Below are 16,016 nucleotides of genomic sequence, written 5' to 3'. Positions count from 1 at the left end.
GCAGAATATCCATTAAAGAATTATGAAATTTTTATATAAGTGATCTCTTCAAGTATTTGCAGAATATCCATTAAAGAATTTTGAAATATTATTTATTGAGGCTCCTTGTCCTTGTCACCCTTCGACGACTGTTTTTTACCTTCATCTCCTCCTTTCTTTCCTTCTCCCTTCTTTCCTTCTTCTCCCAGGTTGCTGCCCTCATCTTTCCTTGATTCTGCCAATGCTGCCTCAGAACCCTCTGATTTTCTTGACATAGCTATAGCAATTACCACAATCAAAATCAATGCAATCACGATACCCGCAATCATCATCATCTTCTTCTTGTTTCCACCCGCAGCTGGAGTCTCTGTACTTTGGTTACCACTATCAGACATTGAACTGTCCTTCTGAAAATTTATTTATAACAAATCTAAAACAGAAGGAACCAATTATCGGCGAGACAAATACAGTGAGACAAAGTGTATCAGAAGCAGTGACGTATTGTGGAACTGGTTATTTATATTCTATTAATTTATTGTGTGACACTATAATTCTAGATTGGTTTTATATTTTTAATAGGATATTGGACATATTATTGGTCCACATGCATTAAAACACTAGGTTTCAAAGAAATCGAACTGCTGTGACACATCCTATGTATTGGTTAATAGAGAAATTACTCACCAAAAACACACATTTGATTATCGAACTGTTAATAGTATAATAAGTTGTTGGCTGTGACCACCTCAGTACTTTTTAGATTAAATAATTCACTTTATTCCTCCATCTTTGTTGTTACTCACTAGCTTCATGCTCTGCTTCCACCTTCTTGGCCACGAGATTCTTCCTATACTTCAAATAGTCTATCTTTCCCTTCAGATAAATCAATTTACTGAAATCGCTGCTCCGACCAATGAGCTTCTCGCATAGTCCCTCGACTTCTCCAACCTCATTGATTATTGTATATATACAATCCATTGCCTCTAACCTCAGCGGTCCATTCAGAAAATCAACCAATATATTGCAAAAACTCCTCTTCTGCTTTCTCGTCAGTGCCTTCAGCTCAGAAGCCTTCAAGTTGTACAGAGATTCCTTCAGAAAATCGATGTTGTTGGTATCTATGGCAATTCCCAAGGCCGAGGTGTTGACAGAGTTGGAAGAACGATCGACTTTCTGGATAATCAAATTGTTTTTGGCCATCATGAGGGCTGTGGAGAAAAATTTTTCAACTTTGAGAAAAATTTAAAAACCTGCTACAAGAAAATATCTCTACCATAAAGTGCTCCTTCAAACCATAAGAACACTATTAGGAATTGGTGGATTTTATTCCCTATTACTTTCAACGCCCAATATTATTCCTTCATGTCCATAATTGGCATACTCATTCATTTATCACACATCTCAACAAATCAGCTCTTTTGGGATTCCCCTTTACGGATTTCATTATTCACATATCTCCTTAAAACCAGCATGCATGTAATTATCAATAAACTTATTCAAAAGCTTCAGTATTTCGCAGTTGTAACATCAATATCCCTATATTGCTTTGGAGTATGGCACTCATTGTTTTATATTCAAAGTCTTCTTGCCTTCTATCTTATTCTTACATCTTTCTCATACTATCTTATAGTGATCACCAAGAGTCCAGGGTCATTGTTTGATATAAGCAATGCTGCTGTCAAGGGTATCTGTAATAAGTGCAATCGAGTTCGTGGCTATAAGACCAAACATTGTAACATCTGCAATAAGTGCTATAACAGAAGAGATCACCACTGTTTGTTGTTGGGAAAATGCATAGCACAGAATAACCTAAAGGATTTCTACTTTCTACTCCTATTCACACTACTCTATCTGATAAATATCTTTCTTAAAACTGATATCAAATTCATTTGTTTTATCTTTGGAGGTGCCAATTTGGTATTACTCAGCTGGGTGAGTCTATGCATCGGATTTGACATAACTACTGAAGAGTTAATGAATTTGAAGACAATACAGATACATAGGATACATTTGGAGAGGCTATTACGGTTTATCAGTGGTGATTTTCTGGAAATATTGTTTCCTCTATTTTATCAATCATATGCAAGTGTAGAAATAACAGGATAAACTGTTGTACCACATGAATATTATTATATATACTAAGGTAGAAGATGTCTTTAGCTGGTCTGGTGCTACTAAAGGATCGAAAAATCTCCCAAAATGATACTATTCAATTCGCCCATTTCCATAGAGTCCCAGCACGCCACTATGAACACATTGAGCTTATTATGTCGAAAACAATAAATACTAAACCTCGCCTTAATATAATTTATTTCATTCCCTGCCGTCTCTTTTTATTGGCCTCTCTGTTCTTAATGTTTTTGCTTATTCTCTTCTGTTTATCTCGTTTCACCTGGCTTATAGTTCCGCTTTCTAACTCCACCAATCCACTTTGTAACCTCTGATTCTGAACACTTTTACTCCCAAACTTGAACTCCCATCTCTGTGTCTCTTCACAGAATTCCCTGCGGCTTCGATTTCTGCTCTTGATCCCCTTCTCTTCTGCAAACTTCTCCCACCGTGTTTTGTTCTTTTCTATATCCTTGACTTTCGGCAAGTTGTATGGATTTTCTACAGTATCATAGATAAGATCTCCATCAACACGAGAGGATGGGTTCTGTTTGATCTGTGACTTAAGTGCTTTCATTGCTGTCTTGAAACAAGTATGGCTGTTCTCCTCAATATTTTCGCAAATGGCTGTTAAAATATGCTGATGAAAAGTGAAAGACATTTAAGGGGTAAAAGAATGAGGACTGATTCGTGAGATTCAATAGTCTCGATGGGGTTTGATAAGGAATAAATATTTTTGATATATTGCCTTCCATAAACAATGGCACGGGAATGTGCATGACTGTTGAGGGCCAATACCAATTTATTGAATCTAATCTTCAAATGTTGATATTTCACTAATATGCTCCTCATAGCCTTGAAGAATGCATTCTACAACCCACAGAACATTCTCAGCTTCTTGTTCCCTCAGTTTGAAGTAGGCATATAGACACGATATATCATTCAACTGTTTAAATGACTCGACATATGTCTTACTAATTTTATCCGCAATGTACTTTCTGGGCTCGACATCTCCAGTTTGGAAAGCCTTCTTGATTTCGTCAACCTCATTGGTCTTCCCTAGCTTGTCCAGATCACTCCGGCTTAGAGTGGATGCTTCAGGAAAGTATTGGGCTTTATTCTCTAGGCTTCTCCCATTCAAGCAGATCTCCAGTATCTGCCTATCTCCCTCAATCTCTAGGATTTCCCTGAAAAACCCCACTGCCTTTCTGTAAAACCCATCCATATGAATTTTTATGATTATTATTAAGGTTATCTGGTAGTTCCCCTCAGCCAAAGGGATATCCATAGGAATGGACCCGGGTGTCAGAATCTCTGCAAAGTACTCCCTTAGGAAGCAGTTGTTTATGCACAGCTTCTCAACATCCTTAAAAGTTTTACACAAACCGATTGACTTCAGTTCTGGAAATAGTCCCAGGCTATTGGGAGGTACATTCTGTAGCTGGTTGAAGAAGCCAATAATTCTGTAGTATTCTATAAAGTATACTAGCATATTCTTAGAATCCATGGCTCCCTTACCCTTTGCATGATCACTCTTTAAATCAATACCAAATTCCCTCAATTCATATTTGATATTTTCAACAAATCTCTGTCTGAACTCTTTTGGCCCGACATCTTCATTTATAAAGGGGAAGTGCTGATTCAGCTTTATTGTAAGATCTTCTAGGGTCTTACACTGCCTTAGAGTGTTATAGTCGTGTTCGCGAAGTAGCGAATTGAAACGACCATTAATATCCGAAATTATAAAATTGTTGTGGCTCATCAAAATAAATAACACACTACTTTTGTTAATAGGTTCGAAACAAGTCGACAAAATAAAAGGCCATAACCTATCGGCTTATATTTATTAATATAAAAAGTCATCGGCTACCATGGCCGTCTTTCCAGTCATTTTCGCTCCAATATTGGTATTGCCCACTTCCTTAGACAGCTGAGCCTTTACTTAACTACTACATGCATCTATTAGAAATATTTGTTACACGTCACACTACATAGTTTACAAAGTATCAAGCTTCTAATGCCATTCTGCTAGAACACTTCATAAACCACATACAATAAATTTCTGAAATTCATTTTATTAATTATCTCTGTTGTTTGATCGTTATTAATTTATGTTTTGATTTACTTCAACTGGCAAATTAATACTAATTTGATTTTACTGAATATGTGCACAGACATATACGGTGCCAGAACTGTGATGTCTGATCACTGTTTTCAAAGTTGGGAATAAACTGAAATCGGATTTCTCCTTTGGGATAATTTATTAATTTTCAAAGTCACCCCTATTATGACGACTATTTCAAAGAAGTCTGCAACAATCATGATAGTGTCATCGACACTGGGATCTGGAATATTATTTATGCCTGCCTCGTTCAATCAGCTGGGATATCTTACTGCATGGATTGTTGTCGCTATGATCGGACTCCTGAACTGGTATTCCATATACTCTCTCAGCTACGCAGCCGAGTCGGCTAAGGGCGACAAGGAACAAACCTACTCCTCTGTTGCTGAAATGTTTTCGAAGAAACTTAAACTGGCGGTGGACCTAACATTTTCGATATCTAACTTAGGAACCTGCTTTATTTTTCTGCGTCGGGCTGCCAAGTACACCTCTATTCTTATTTGCCAGATTCTCCCGAAAAGTATGGACAGTGAGATATGCAGAAGAGTTGTTCTAACCCTTCTATCCATATTCTCCTTCAGAATGCTTCTGTTAGAATCCTTGAGCTCACTCTCCCCACTTTCATACTTGTCGATGTTTTCGGCTCTATATTATCTTGGGCTAATGATTTCTCTTGGAATTTTCAAAGGAAAGCCCTTTGAGGACATCAAAGCTGTTAATTTGGAGGGGAGATATGACTTTGCAATCAGCCTAATGCTATTTGCCATGCACTGCCAGTTCTCCTTCCTGGGAATTAGACACATTATGTCTGATAGATCTATAAAGTCTGTCTCGAAAGTTGCAACATTTGCGATTGCAATTGTTGTATGTCTCTATGGATCTGCAGGATTCTTTGGTTATAAAGCTGCTGGTAAGGAGCTCTATGACAAAATGATTCTTGATTTGATTATCAAGTCACCCTCTGAAAATCCATTTTTACATTTTTCTCAAAACAAAGAATCAGAAACAGTTATACTGTACGCATTTAAATTACTTCTGGTTGCGTTTTGTGTTATTTTTACCGTAGGCGTAACGTGCTGTACCTTCCCAACAATTCCAGTGTTTGAGAATCTATTGTCTTTCGAGCAGTTTAGACCCAAAAGAGCCTATATCGTTTTGGTTCTGATGATTGGTTTGTTCTTGCCGAATTTATATGGGGATAAGGATATAAATCCTGACTCTATCCTGGATTTAGTTAGTACTTTCTGTACCAACCCTCTTAGTTTCTTCTTCCCTGCCTTGTTTATGATTCTGGTTTCTAAAAACAGTGCTTACAGAATCTTTTCTTTCCTATCAATAAGTATAAGCGTGGGAATAATGGCTCTAAAAGTCTATAAGCTTACTATGGGTAAGAAGGAAGATTAGTTTTCCTGAAATGTATGTATTTATTTTCGAAAGTATTAATAAATATTCTGCAAGTATCTTCACTGGTGTTTTATTATATCTAATGTCGTTTGTATGATGAATCATCTCTTAAAGCAACAAGGAGACGTGGGTTTAAGGACAAATTATGCTCTGTTTTTATATTTGAATCACAGCTCAGACTTTAAAATCCATCTCAAAAGTAATGTTCTTGTGTTGAAGAATTTTGTAACAATAGAAAGAATAGCAATTATATCTCATGTATACACCAAATATATGTATTTGAATGTTCATTTTAAGTGATTATCGATATTGTCTTCCTTTAATTTCTTCATTACACCTCTGACCAATTCAAAGTCCACAAACCTCATGACCTCACAATATTCACAATCTATCAAACCATTTTGAATTCTTCCATAAAATCGAATCCAGTCATTTTGAATAATAGACTTAAGACGAGAGAACATCTCTATCCTGCGATCCTTGATTCCTTCTGAGAAGCTCAATATATTTCCAAGGATGTATCTGTGACCTTCCAGAACCTTTTCAACTCTTCCAAATCCATAAGCCTTCTGCATTTTCTGGGCTAAAATATTGTGATAACTCGAGCTTTTTGAGAAACTTATTAAAACAACAAGCAGGAGAAATCCCCCATTATAAGAGGAACAATCAGATATTCCACAACATCTTCTAACCATGGTGATTTTTTACAAACTTGGCACAAATGTTATTATTTTTTCAAAAAATTTACCGTAATGGCAAAGCATGTGGAAGTAGAGGTTTCTGAAGAAGAGTTTTTCAGACAGAGGACCCTGCAAATTAAAGAAGCAAAGGAAGAGGGCATGGAGATTTATCCACATAAGTTTGATGCAAAAGACTCATTTAGAAATATTAAGGAGCTGGCTAGTAAGTGTGAAGTTGCTGAGAAATCCAGCCTAGTTGTTAAATCAGCAGGCAGGATCTCCACTATCAGACACCATGCCAAGTTTAGCTTTTTGACCTTGACTTCTGATTTTGTTGATTTACAAATTATCTTATACAAGGAGACCAATGAGCAGAAAAAGGTTGCTGACTTCGTAAAGCGTGGGGATATTGTAGGTTTTGAAGGACATTATGGCAAATCAAAGACTGGTGAGCCGTCAGTGTTTGTGGAGACCATGACCATTCTCTCTCCATGTTTGAGAGTGATTCCCTCGAATAGAAACTCACTAACTGACCCTGAAACTATTTATAGGAAGAGGCATATAGATCTCATCGTAAACAGGGATAGTATGAAGCGATTCCTCGATCGCTCTGTTATAATCAGCTACATTAGAAGCTACTTTAATGAAATGGACTTTATTGAGGTGGAGACTCCAATGATGAGTGTCAGTGCAGGTGGTGCAGCAGCTAGGCCATTTGTTACCCATCACAACGAATTGAAGCAGGATCTATTTATGAGGGTTGCTCCAGAACTATTCTTGAAAAAGTTGGTTATAGGGGGGATGAATAGAGTGTTTGAAATAGGTAGGAACTTCCGTAACGAGGGAATAGACTTAACCCACAACCCAGAATTTACAGCGATTGAATTCTACATGGCCTATGTGGATTACAAGGATATGATGGATATCGTTGAGAATCTCTTAAGCAAGTTGGTGACTAAAACAAAGGGGTCTAAGAAGTTTACCTATGAGCCCTTGAAGAGAGGTGGAGAAGAAGTCAAGGTGGATTTGGACTTCTCAACCCCTTTCCAGAGACTTGATATTTTGGAGGAGATTAATTCTATTTTGAAGTTGCAATTGACGGGAGAGAATATTTCAAAACCCGAAAATTTGGAACTTTTGATAGAAGCTGCAGAAAAAAATAACTTGGAAATTTCAGAGCCGAAAACCCTGAATAGAGTTTTGGATGCATTCATTGGGGAGTATATTGAGCCTAGATGCATTAATCCCACATTTGTAACGGGATTTCCAGTTGCAATGTCGCCACTAGCAAAAGATGACAGAAACAGAAAGGGTATTACCGAGAGATTTGAAATGTTCTTAAATGGGAAAGAAATCTGCAATGCCTACACTGAGCTGAATATTCCAGATGTTCAGAGAGAGCGATTTTTAATGCAAGCCGCCGATGCCAATGCCGGGGATGACGAGGCTATGCCAGTCGATGAAGATTTCTGCCAGGCACTGGAGTTTGCACTTCCACCCACTGGAGGATGTGGAATTGGAATCGACAGGCTGGTGATGTATTTGACCAATGCGGCCAACATAAGAGATGTAATTCTATTCCCCACAATGAAACCAGAAAATAATTAAATATTATTTAATACCTTTCCTTTTTTAATTGAAGAAAAGCGATGGATATAGCCAGTTTTATTTTGATAATGATTTTCATATCTTAGATATGTATGCAAAGACAGGATGTTGTTTAAACCCCACTTTGAGGTGCTGGCTCATCTTAAAGTAATCCAGTGAGGGAGACTTATTTTTCAGCCCTCTTTATGAAGATCAAAATCGGCCTGCTTGTTGGATACAATGGGGAGGGATTCTCTGGCATTCAGTTCAATAAGTCTCTTCATACAATCGAAGCTACAATTCTAAAAGTTCTTCTCGAGTGCAACTGCATCACAGAATTGAATGCAACAGATGCTTCGAAAATTGATTTGAAGTCTGCTTCTAGAACAGACAAAGGAGTACATGCATCATTCAACCTTGTATCCTGCAAGATCCAACAAGAACTTACTCCAGCACTAGCTCAACTTCTGCAATCTAAACTGATCAACTTTAATATATTTGTATATAAAATTGTAAAACTTCCGAAGAAGTTTATTGGGTACAAAGCTGCTCGCAGCAGAATCTACAAATATTTTATACCGACATATTTCATAGAAAATGGACAAGCTATCTTGGAAAAGATGAAGAAAAGTCTACCAGTGTTTCCGAAGTCAAACAACCTACCAGAAAATCTCTTGGATTTATCTAATATGGCGAATGAGCTTTTGAATTTGGAAGAATGCAAGGAATTGTCCAATAATATTTGCGAAAATGAATATATCAGTGAGGAGGATCTAAAAAATTATGAAGTTGATAGATTGAAATTCACAAGCAATATTATAAGTGAAGTGAATACTTATCGAGCATCTAAAGGAGCTCTTGAAAACTTCCAAAGAATTCTATCAATTTATCAGGGATGTAAGAACTTTCATAATTTTACATCTTCAAAAATCAATGGATCTCCAAGCCGCACAATCTACAAAATTAATCTAAATGATGCCATCATAGTTTGTGGAGTTGAGTATGTGGAAGTGCAAATTCATGGTGCGAGCTTTTTACTCCATCAAATAAGGAAAATGATTGCATATGCCATCATAGTTAATACACTTGGCCCAAACACTGCCGGTAATATTTGCCAAAATACCCATAATATAGAGCCTTCTGCTTTGAAGGATATTGGGCTGGAGTCTCCATTTTCTGAGAGTAGGAACTTTTTAATACCCAAATCACCACCTGAATATTTATTCTTATCAAACATACTATTTAATGATTATAACAACCGAGTGGATGACGCACATGGGAAAATAGAAGTTGATTCATCGGAGCAAGAGACTTTTGAGAGGGAAAGAATATTTCCGAGTATCTTCAGAAAGGAAAATTTAGAAAAGTGGCTGTTACTTTTTGTACAAATTACTAATTTTATCAATAAATAAATTTTCATTATAGATTAGATCCATACTATGGTTATCCTAGTCATTAAGAGCTTGATAAAATCTATCTGGGCATTAAGATACACATATAGTATACCATAATCATTAGAGAAGAGGTACTGGATTGAATATTATCCAAATACAGTTGGTTGAGTTATTTAAATCAGTCTAATAAGCATTTAACTGGATTTAGTGGACATTTACATATCTTCAGTGTTGGATTCAAAGATATTAATTTCCAAATATGGAAGTTTTTATAATGGTTGATATTGTGATTTTTCAACTTTCTGTAGAATTATGACTTATAGATGCCTACCAGGTAGTAAATTAGCCAATTCTATAAGCATCTATGATGTTGGTTACAAAGATTGCCATATGGAATGCACCCAAAAACTCAATCTGAAATTATTTTTATAATCAATTTCCCATTTTTGGAAAAATACTTTTAACCCATTTTTTTTACCGCTGTATGAGATTGTCCTTACCATTGATCTTAAAACTTGTGTTTTTGAGTAATGCAGGGTGTGCTATCCAAGATAAAACAGACAGCCTATATTCCAATACCACCAATATGGATGATAGACCACAGATTGACTTGGGTATGATCCATTTTTATAGGCGCTTTGAGCTTGAGATAGTCGATCATGGGGAAGGTGATGAATATTTGTATGATTGTGGTTTTCAGTTTGTGATGCAAGACATAGTATTTATATCGTTGAGAGATCCCAACGATAGAGATTTGAAGAATTCAGCCTCAAAAGACCATATATTCTGTATTATGAGTGATAAAATTGAGGATCTAAAGGCCGATTTCCATGGGACCTATTCAGATAAAATCACGATTTGTAAGAAATGCTATTCATTGCTGCCATTTTACAAAAATATATTTAATATGGCATTTAAGAACGACATGGACACTTTACACACTATACAGCCAGCCACTATCGTTAATGCATCTATGCACAGTGTTTCTTCTGAAAACATGCTTGTGTTTATGAATGATAAGAAAGAGGGGATATTTGTAGAGCCCACTCGAAAATCAGCAGAGGATGTAAAGGATGCACCCAAATCTGTACTTGTTGACCCATATTCTCTGTTGCCAGGTAATCTTGTTGCCTTTAGAGAAAGGGTTTTGGATTTGGTTTCAGAGGATTTGAAGACAATCCGACCTATAAAAGAGGCTTGCAATGAACAGTGGCAGGTGAAGATTAAAAGCATGGCAGGAATAATAGATTCATCCCCGCAAAAAACCAATATGAAAAGAGATGCTTTTTTGACTGTTGAAAAGATAAAAAGCTCAATACTAAATCCAGTGATTGTTCTACGAAAACCATTTACCTTAGCTGTTTTTAATATCAAAGAGCCTGAGATATCAATGGTGAGTAAGTATTTGAAAAGTAAGTATGGGAATGTGGATGATTTGGAAGATATAGACGGTTTTCAAAAATCTATGGAGTGTTTCGATACCATTCCTATTTCATCAGCTGTGTCATCATCCAGTGTACTACCTGAACAGGTCAAACTATTCAAAAAAGACAAACCTAGTCAGCCCGCTAACCAAGGTACAAGCGGCTTATACTACATAGGTGGGATTATTTGTGGTTTGGTATTGTATATAGCAGGATATATGGTGTATAAACGGGTAGTGTCGGCATAATATGTTATAATGATTTATTGTATCAATAAAGTTAGTTTAATGACTGGAATTTTTTCATTTTGGACAAGTGTGTCATAATTTATACCAACTCGTTTAGTGTCTATTAAGGGATCGGCTTTCCAATAATTGTGTGTTTTGAACTATTTTTATGTCTCTGACCGTGATGGACTTTGGAAAAAGAAGGTTATTGAGAAATACCTCATTTCAAGCATATCGAGATTAAACCCTGCCACTTGGTTTGATTGAGATGTTCATAGTACCACGATCAGATTATGTAGTTGTATTGAAAGCCTTATACCTATTCTTTCCAAATACTATCCTTCGCTTGATTTGTATAACCTGATTTAGATCATTCCAATTTTTTTTTCCCTTAACAAGTAATTAAATAATCATATTTACCCTAAAGAATTCTGTTGACAATTACAAATCTCTCTTAACCCAAAGAAGAGAGATAATTGATAAATAGGTAACTTGAAGATATGAAATTTCCAGAGACCTACAAAATAGCCTATTTAAATTAAAATAGAACAGGAATTAAATATCTTAAAAATACCTCTTCAATTTTATAACCACTTGGTTTCATGTCCAGATATGCATAAGATAGTTGGAATTGCATTGATGATTTAATGAAAAAATTACTTTACCTTGAAAAATTGAGAAAAAAATTTTATTTAAAAAAATCATGATGCCCTAATGACATCTGTATCAACCTTATTTGATGGTTCTTCTACGCAGAGTCCAACCATCAGTAGTGAATTCTCCACAGATATAAACAACATTACAACAACTATAGACCCTGTAGTTAACCATGCACCTAATATATCCATTGCTGAAGTTTCAATTTGGACATTCTTAACAATTTCACTCAATTTCACATGGTATATAATATCATCAGTGCTAGATGAAAAAGGAAATCCTCCGAAACAAATTCGGATGGCTAAAGGGGCTTTGGTCCTTGGAATTTTGGCTGCATATGTACTACCAATAGTATCTGACTTGTCAGATCCCCAGCTTTATTCAGATCCAATTTTTTATGTGCTAACTGGAATAGCGGTAATAAATATACTTGCAATTGTGATATTACCCTTCTCCAAGATAGTAAAGTATACCAAACTCCTACATGGATTATTATTCCGTAAATCTGAATAAATCAATTTCAAGATATCTGATATTTTTAGATTTACATATTCGATCGCCCCACTGATTTGATCATTCATTTTTATAATTTTCAAATTAAAAGAATTCAGTAGGCATATTAGGAACTTTTACAAACATGAGTGCAATAATCCCTTTGGAATGGTAATCTTTATGTTAAATTCGAAAATAATCTATTTATAAACGAGTTAATAAATTAAAAGCTTTTGGATAGTATTGCAATATTTCAAATACCAACCATATACCTCCATTGGTAAAAACTAATGATGTATCTTAGATCAAACCATATAATAGTACAGAACAACATTCTTTATTTTTTCATGAATACAGATTCCTGTTGTCTAATAAACCTTTCAATGGTTTCCAGTTGGTCTTTTAATTTTTCGATATTTTTTTCAAACCTTATCAAGTGATTGTAGTTGATGCCGATAAGATCTATATTCTCAACTATCAAAGAGTTGTTGTCTATTATATTAGTAGACAATGTGTTGTTATCTATTGGGTTGCATATCTCTGATTTTTCAAGTGCATTATCCACATTTATATCCTGGCTTTGGAACTTTCCTTTCAGCACTCGAATGTCCTTTATCACTCCATTCTTTTTTGAATGTTCCCCTTTACAATCCGATATTTTTCTTCTCTTAATTTCCTCCTTTTTTGCACCCATTCTATGGGGTTTTCAAAATATTTAAAAAATGCTATTGTGCATGAGTGGAAGGATTTCTACATAGACTATGAAAGATTGAAATTAGCAATATCTCACAGAAAGAGGAAGCAAAGAAGAAAGAGGCTAGAGCGGCGAAGAATGAAAAAGGAAGGAGGCATGAATAGCTATGAAAATTTGATTTGTGAAAAGTCCAATGCAAAAAATATTGATGATGGGGATAGGAATAATTCCACCTGTAATGAGGGAAAGTACTCCGTAAATAACCGCATCAGCATTGATCCCATGAATAGTAATAAATCTGTATCTACTAGTTCTAGTCTGACAGACCCTCTTTTTGATACTTTAAAGTATGAATTACAAAAAGTAGAACACTTCTATAGGTTGTTAGAGGAAAAGACAGAAGAGGAAAGACATGGAATTATTGAGGAGGTGAAGAATGGCCAGTGGGGAAAAAGAGTGCAAAAAGTAGTGAATAAAATTGCAAAGGCAGAGGAGAAAAAGACCAAGGAAAGAACCAGTAGTCTTTCTAGAGATATACCTCCTGATAATGCCGCAGTTAACATGGCCAATGACAGTGTTAAGGGCACTTCTGGTAGCACAGCTCTCAGTAATCTGTCGAGCATGACATACTTCAATTTTCTGCCCAGCCTTTTTTCCCGTCGTAGAATCGAAAAGCGAATTATTGAATTTCTGCACTCCTTGGTCAAGGTGCGAGCATACAAAGAGTTGAATAAAACAGCGTTTAAAAGGATTCTTAGGAGAATTAAAAAGGAGACCGAAACAAACAAGATGGATAGTAAAGGTGTTGCCGAGTATGGCATACCCAACAGCATGCCGGAAACGGTCTTTGTTTCCCGCAACGCACCAGACACGAATTCACTTTCTAAAGGCAAAGCTCTCAAACAAAACAACCCAACACCCATGGCAATCAACCAGACCCTACATTCCATTTTGTTTAACTCTTTTATCTCGACAAATTTCAACTCATCTACAAAGATTGATGACATAAAATCGGATATTCAAAAGATTTATAAAAAGATTTTTACCAAAAAACAGGCGGAAACAGTTTTTAGTAGAATCAAAAGAGGAGTCAAATCCACAGATTTCCTGTATATTTTGTTTGGATCTTTGAGTGGGGTGAACTTCTCAACAATAGTGGTGCTATTGTGGATATGCTATAACCATGACAGTGTTGTTGTTCTGGATGAGGCCAGCAGATCAAATATCTTATTTAAAAACATTACCTTCACATTAGTTGATAATATTGTGGCAGTCTCTTTGCTGGCTTTGGGAGCTGCATTGTTTGGATTCTGTCTGAAAGCCTTTAAACACTTCCGTATAAACTACAAATTTATTTTTAACTTTAACTATTCATCATCTTTAAACAATGCCAGATATCTGAGCACCCTGGGCATATTTCACTTTATATTTTTAGCTATTCAGCTATATGGCATTAGTTTGGAAGACAATGGAGTGGTATTTAGCAGTGTTCTCGACTCTGGTAGTGATTCATCAACGGCATCCTACCCTAGTCTATGTCTGCTAGGCTTACTTCCTCTAATTACCTTCTTTATAAATCCCTACGATTGTCTATTCTACGACTCTCGTTTTTACTTTTTAGGATCCTTCTGCAAATGTATATTTGTAGAAGCACTGCAATTCAGGCACTTCTACTTTATCGATGTGGCACAATCGTTTTCGTACTCGATAAAAATATTGCTGAGGAATATAGGAATTTCAGGCAACAAAGTAACCTTAGGCTTCCTGAGTGTGTTCAGTGCAATAAGAATTGTCCAGTGTCTTATAAGATATTTCAATACCCGCCATAATACCATATCTAACCCTTCGGTTTCAATGGCCAATGATGGGTTTGTTATGGCATACTATTTTCAACTCCACAGTATGTTGAAATCCCTCAATTTATTTCCCCACATTATAAATGCCATGAAATACTCGATTGGATTGGTGTTTTTATTTATGAAGGTGTATTATTTGGAGAATATGAATAAAGTTGGGGTTGAGGACTACTACTCCGACAATATATTTCTAATCTTGGTATTTTTGGGTTCAATCAACTGTCTTTTTGGATTACTGTGGGATTTTCTGGTAGACTGGTGTCTGATTAGGGACACTTTTATGTTTCCTACCTTTGTATATTATGGCATTGTAATTATCAACATTGCAGTCAGAACGATACTGTTTCTGAACGTTATCTATATTAGAACAGATGCAGTCGATAACAGTATGGTCTCTACTATTGTAAACTCCGATCTTGTTCTGGCTGTGCTGGAGATTATAAGACGATTTTGTTGGACACTTTTACGTGTGGAGTTGGAACATTTGAATAATTGTGATAAATTAAAAATCAACAAAGTTCTAAAATTGACAAATGCAGAGTTGTTTTATCACAAGGATGAGCAGAAGCAAGAATATAATGAAGAAGTGGATTCCAATAATAATGAGGAAACAGACTCGAATAATAATGAGGAAAGGGACTGTAGCAATATTAGTATGGATGATTATTCTTTAAGTGATTATGTGTATAATGACGATGACTCACACAATAGCTACCAGAGAGATGCTAAATTTGGTAATGGCAGTGGGAAACATGGACCTACCAGTTACAATGAAGAAATCATTGGAAATGATGAGCATTTTACTCTTGGAGGTGATACAACAGATTATGACCTGAGTGAGGCAGCTGAATATAACGATGAATACAACATAGCATTGACAACTACAACCTATGAAAGTGACCAGGATCAGAATGAAAGGTTGGATGAGAATATGGATTATTATGATAATGACAGATTTGAAGACTTTGAGAATGAAACGGGTGTTGAGGATAATGACAGCTGATTGATCCTTGATGAAAATTTGGAATAATTTTCATAAGACAACTGCACTTCAGAGCAAAAGTTTCCGATTACCAGCTTGTAAATGAATAAATAAACTATAAACACTTTATTTCGCAAATTTAAGACAGTTACACTGAATATAACACTAATCTTGGTATTCTATTTTTTGGGTTAAATATTTAAAACCAGAATTATATCGAAAATCATAACATTATGCTGTATCAGCATAATCTGACTATGAAACTCATGAATTATATTTTATTCATGTAAAGATCAAATACTTTTTGTAGATCAAGTTCAAATGCACTCATGGCATATGGAATCTTGAATGACTTACTAATATTAGGATGCAAAACCCCAAGGGATCCAACCTCGACATTCTCGACAAG

The 16,016-nt window shown here is 35.8% G+C and overlaps 3 protein-coding genes across 3 annotated transcripts; 1 reads left to right on the top strand and 2 right to left on the bottom strand.

Moving 5' to 3' along the window:
* Positions 1-2,287: 2,287 nt before the first annotated feature.
* Positions 2,288-2,665, bottom strand: LOC147075480 (uncharacterized). Its single transcript, XM_085942443.1, has one exon. It carries the CDS (start codon positions 2,663-2,665, stop codon positions 2,288-2,290), a length of 378 nt encoding a protein of 125 aa, XP_085798569.1.
* A 234-nt stretch (positions 2,666-2,899) lies between these two features.
* Positions 2,900-3,595, bottom strand: LOC147075479 (V-type proton ATPase subunit d-like). Its single transcript, XM_085942441.1, has one exon. The coding sequence runs from the start codon at positions 3,593-3,595 to the stop codon at positions 2,900-2,902; it is 696 nt and encodes a 231-aa protein (XP_085798567.1).
* A 2,771-nt stretch (positions 3,596-6,366) lies between these two features.
* On the top strand, positions 6,367-7,902 carry LOC147075478 (uncharacterized). Its single transcript, XM_085942440.1, has one exon. It carries the CDS (start codon positions 6,367-6,369, stop codon positions 7,900-7,902), a length of 1,536 nt encoding a protein of 511 aa, XP_085798566.1.
* The last annotated feature ends 8,114 nt before the right edge of the window (positions 7,903-16,016 follow it).

The sequence above is a fragment of the Rhyacophila brunnea genome, unplaced genomic scaffold (assembly GCF_057557595.1).
Source record: "Rhyacophila brunnea isolate RB1 unplaced genomic scaffold, BYU_Rbru_1.0 scaffold_144, whole genome shotgun sequence".
Lineage (NCBI taxonomy): Eukaryota > Metazoa > Arthropoda > Insecta > Trichoptera > Rhyacophilidae > Rhyacophila > Rhyacophila brunnea.
The sequence above is the reverse complement of the archived record's forward strand: the minus strand, read 5'-3'. Positions and strand labels throughout refer to the sequence as shown.

Bases quoted from the DNA above. Each gene is read 5' to 3' on its own strand.
- LOC147075479 (XM_085942441.1), bottom strand. From the start codon at position 3,595: ATGGATTCTAAGAATATGCTAGTATACTTTATAGAATACTACAGAATT.
- LOC147075480 (XM_085942443.1), bottom strand. From the start codon at position 2,665: ATGAAAGCACTTAAGTCACAGATCAAACAGAACCCATCCTCTCGTGTT.
- LOC147075478 (XM_085942440.1), top strand. From the start codon at position 6,367: ATGGCAAAGCATGTGGAAGTAGAGGTTTCTGAAGAAGAGTTTTTCAGA.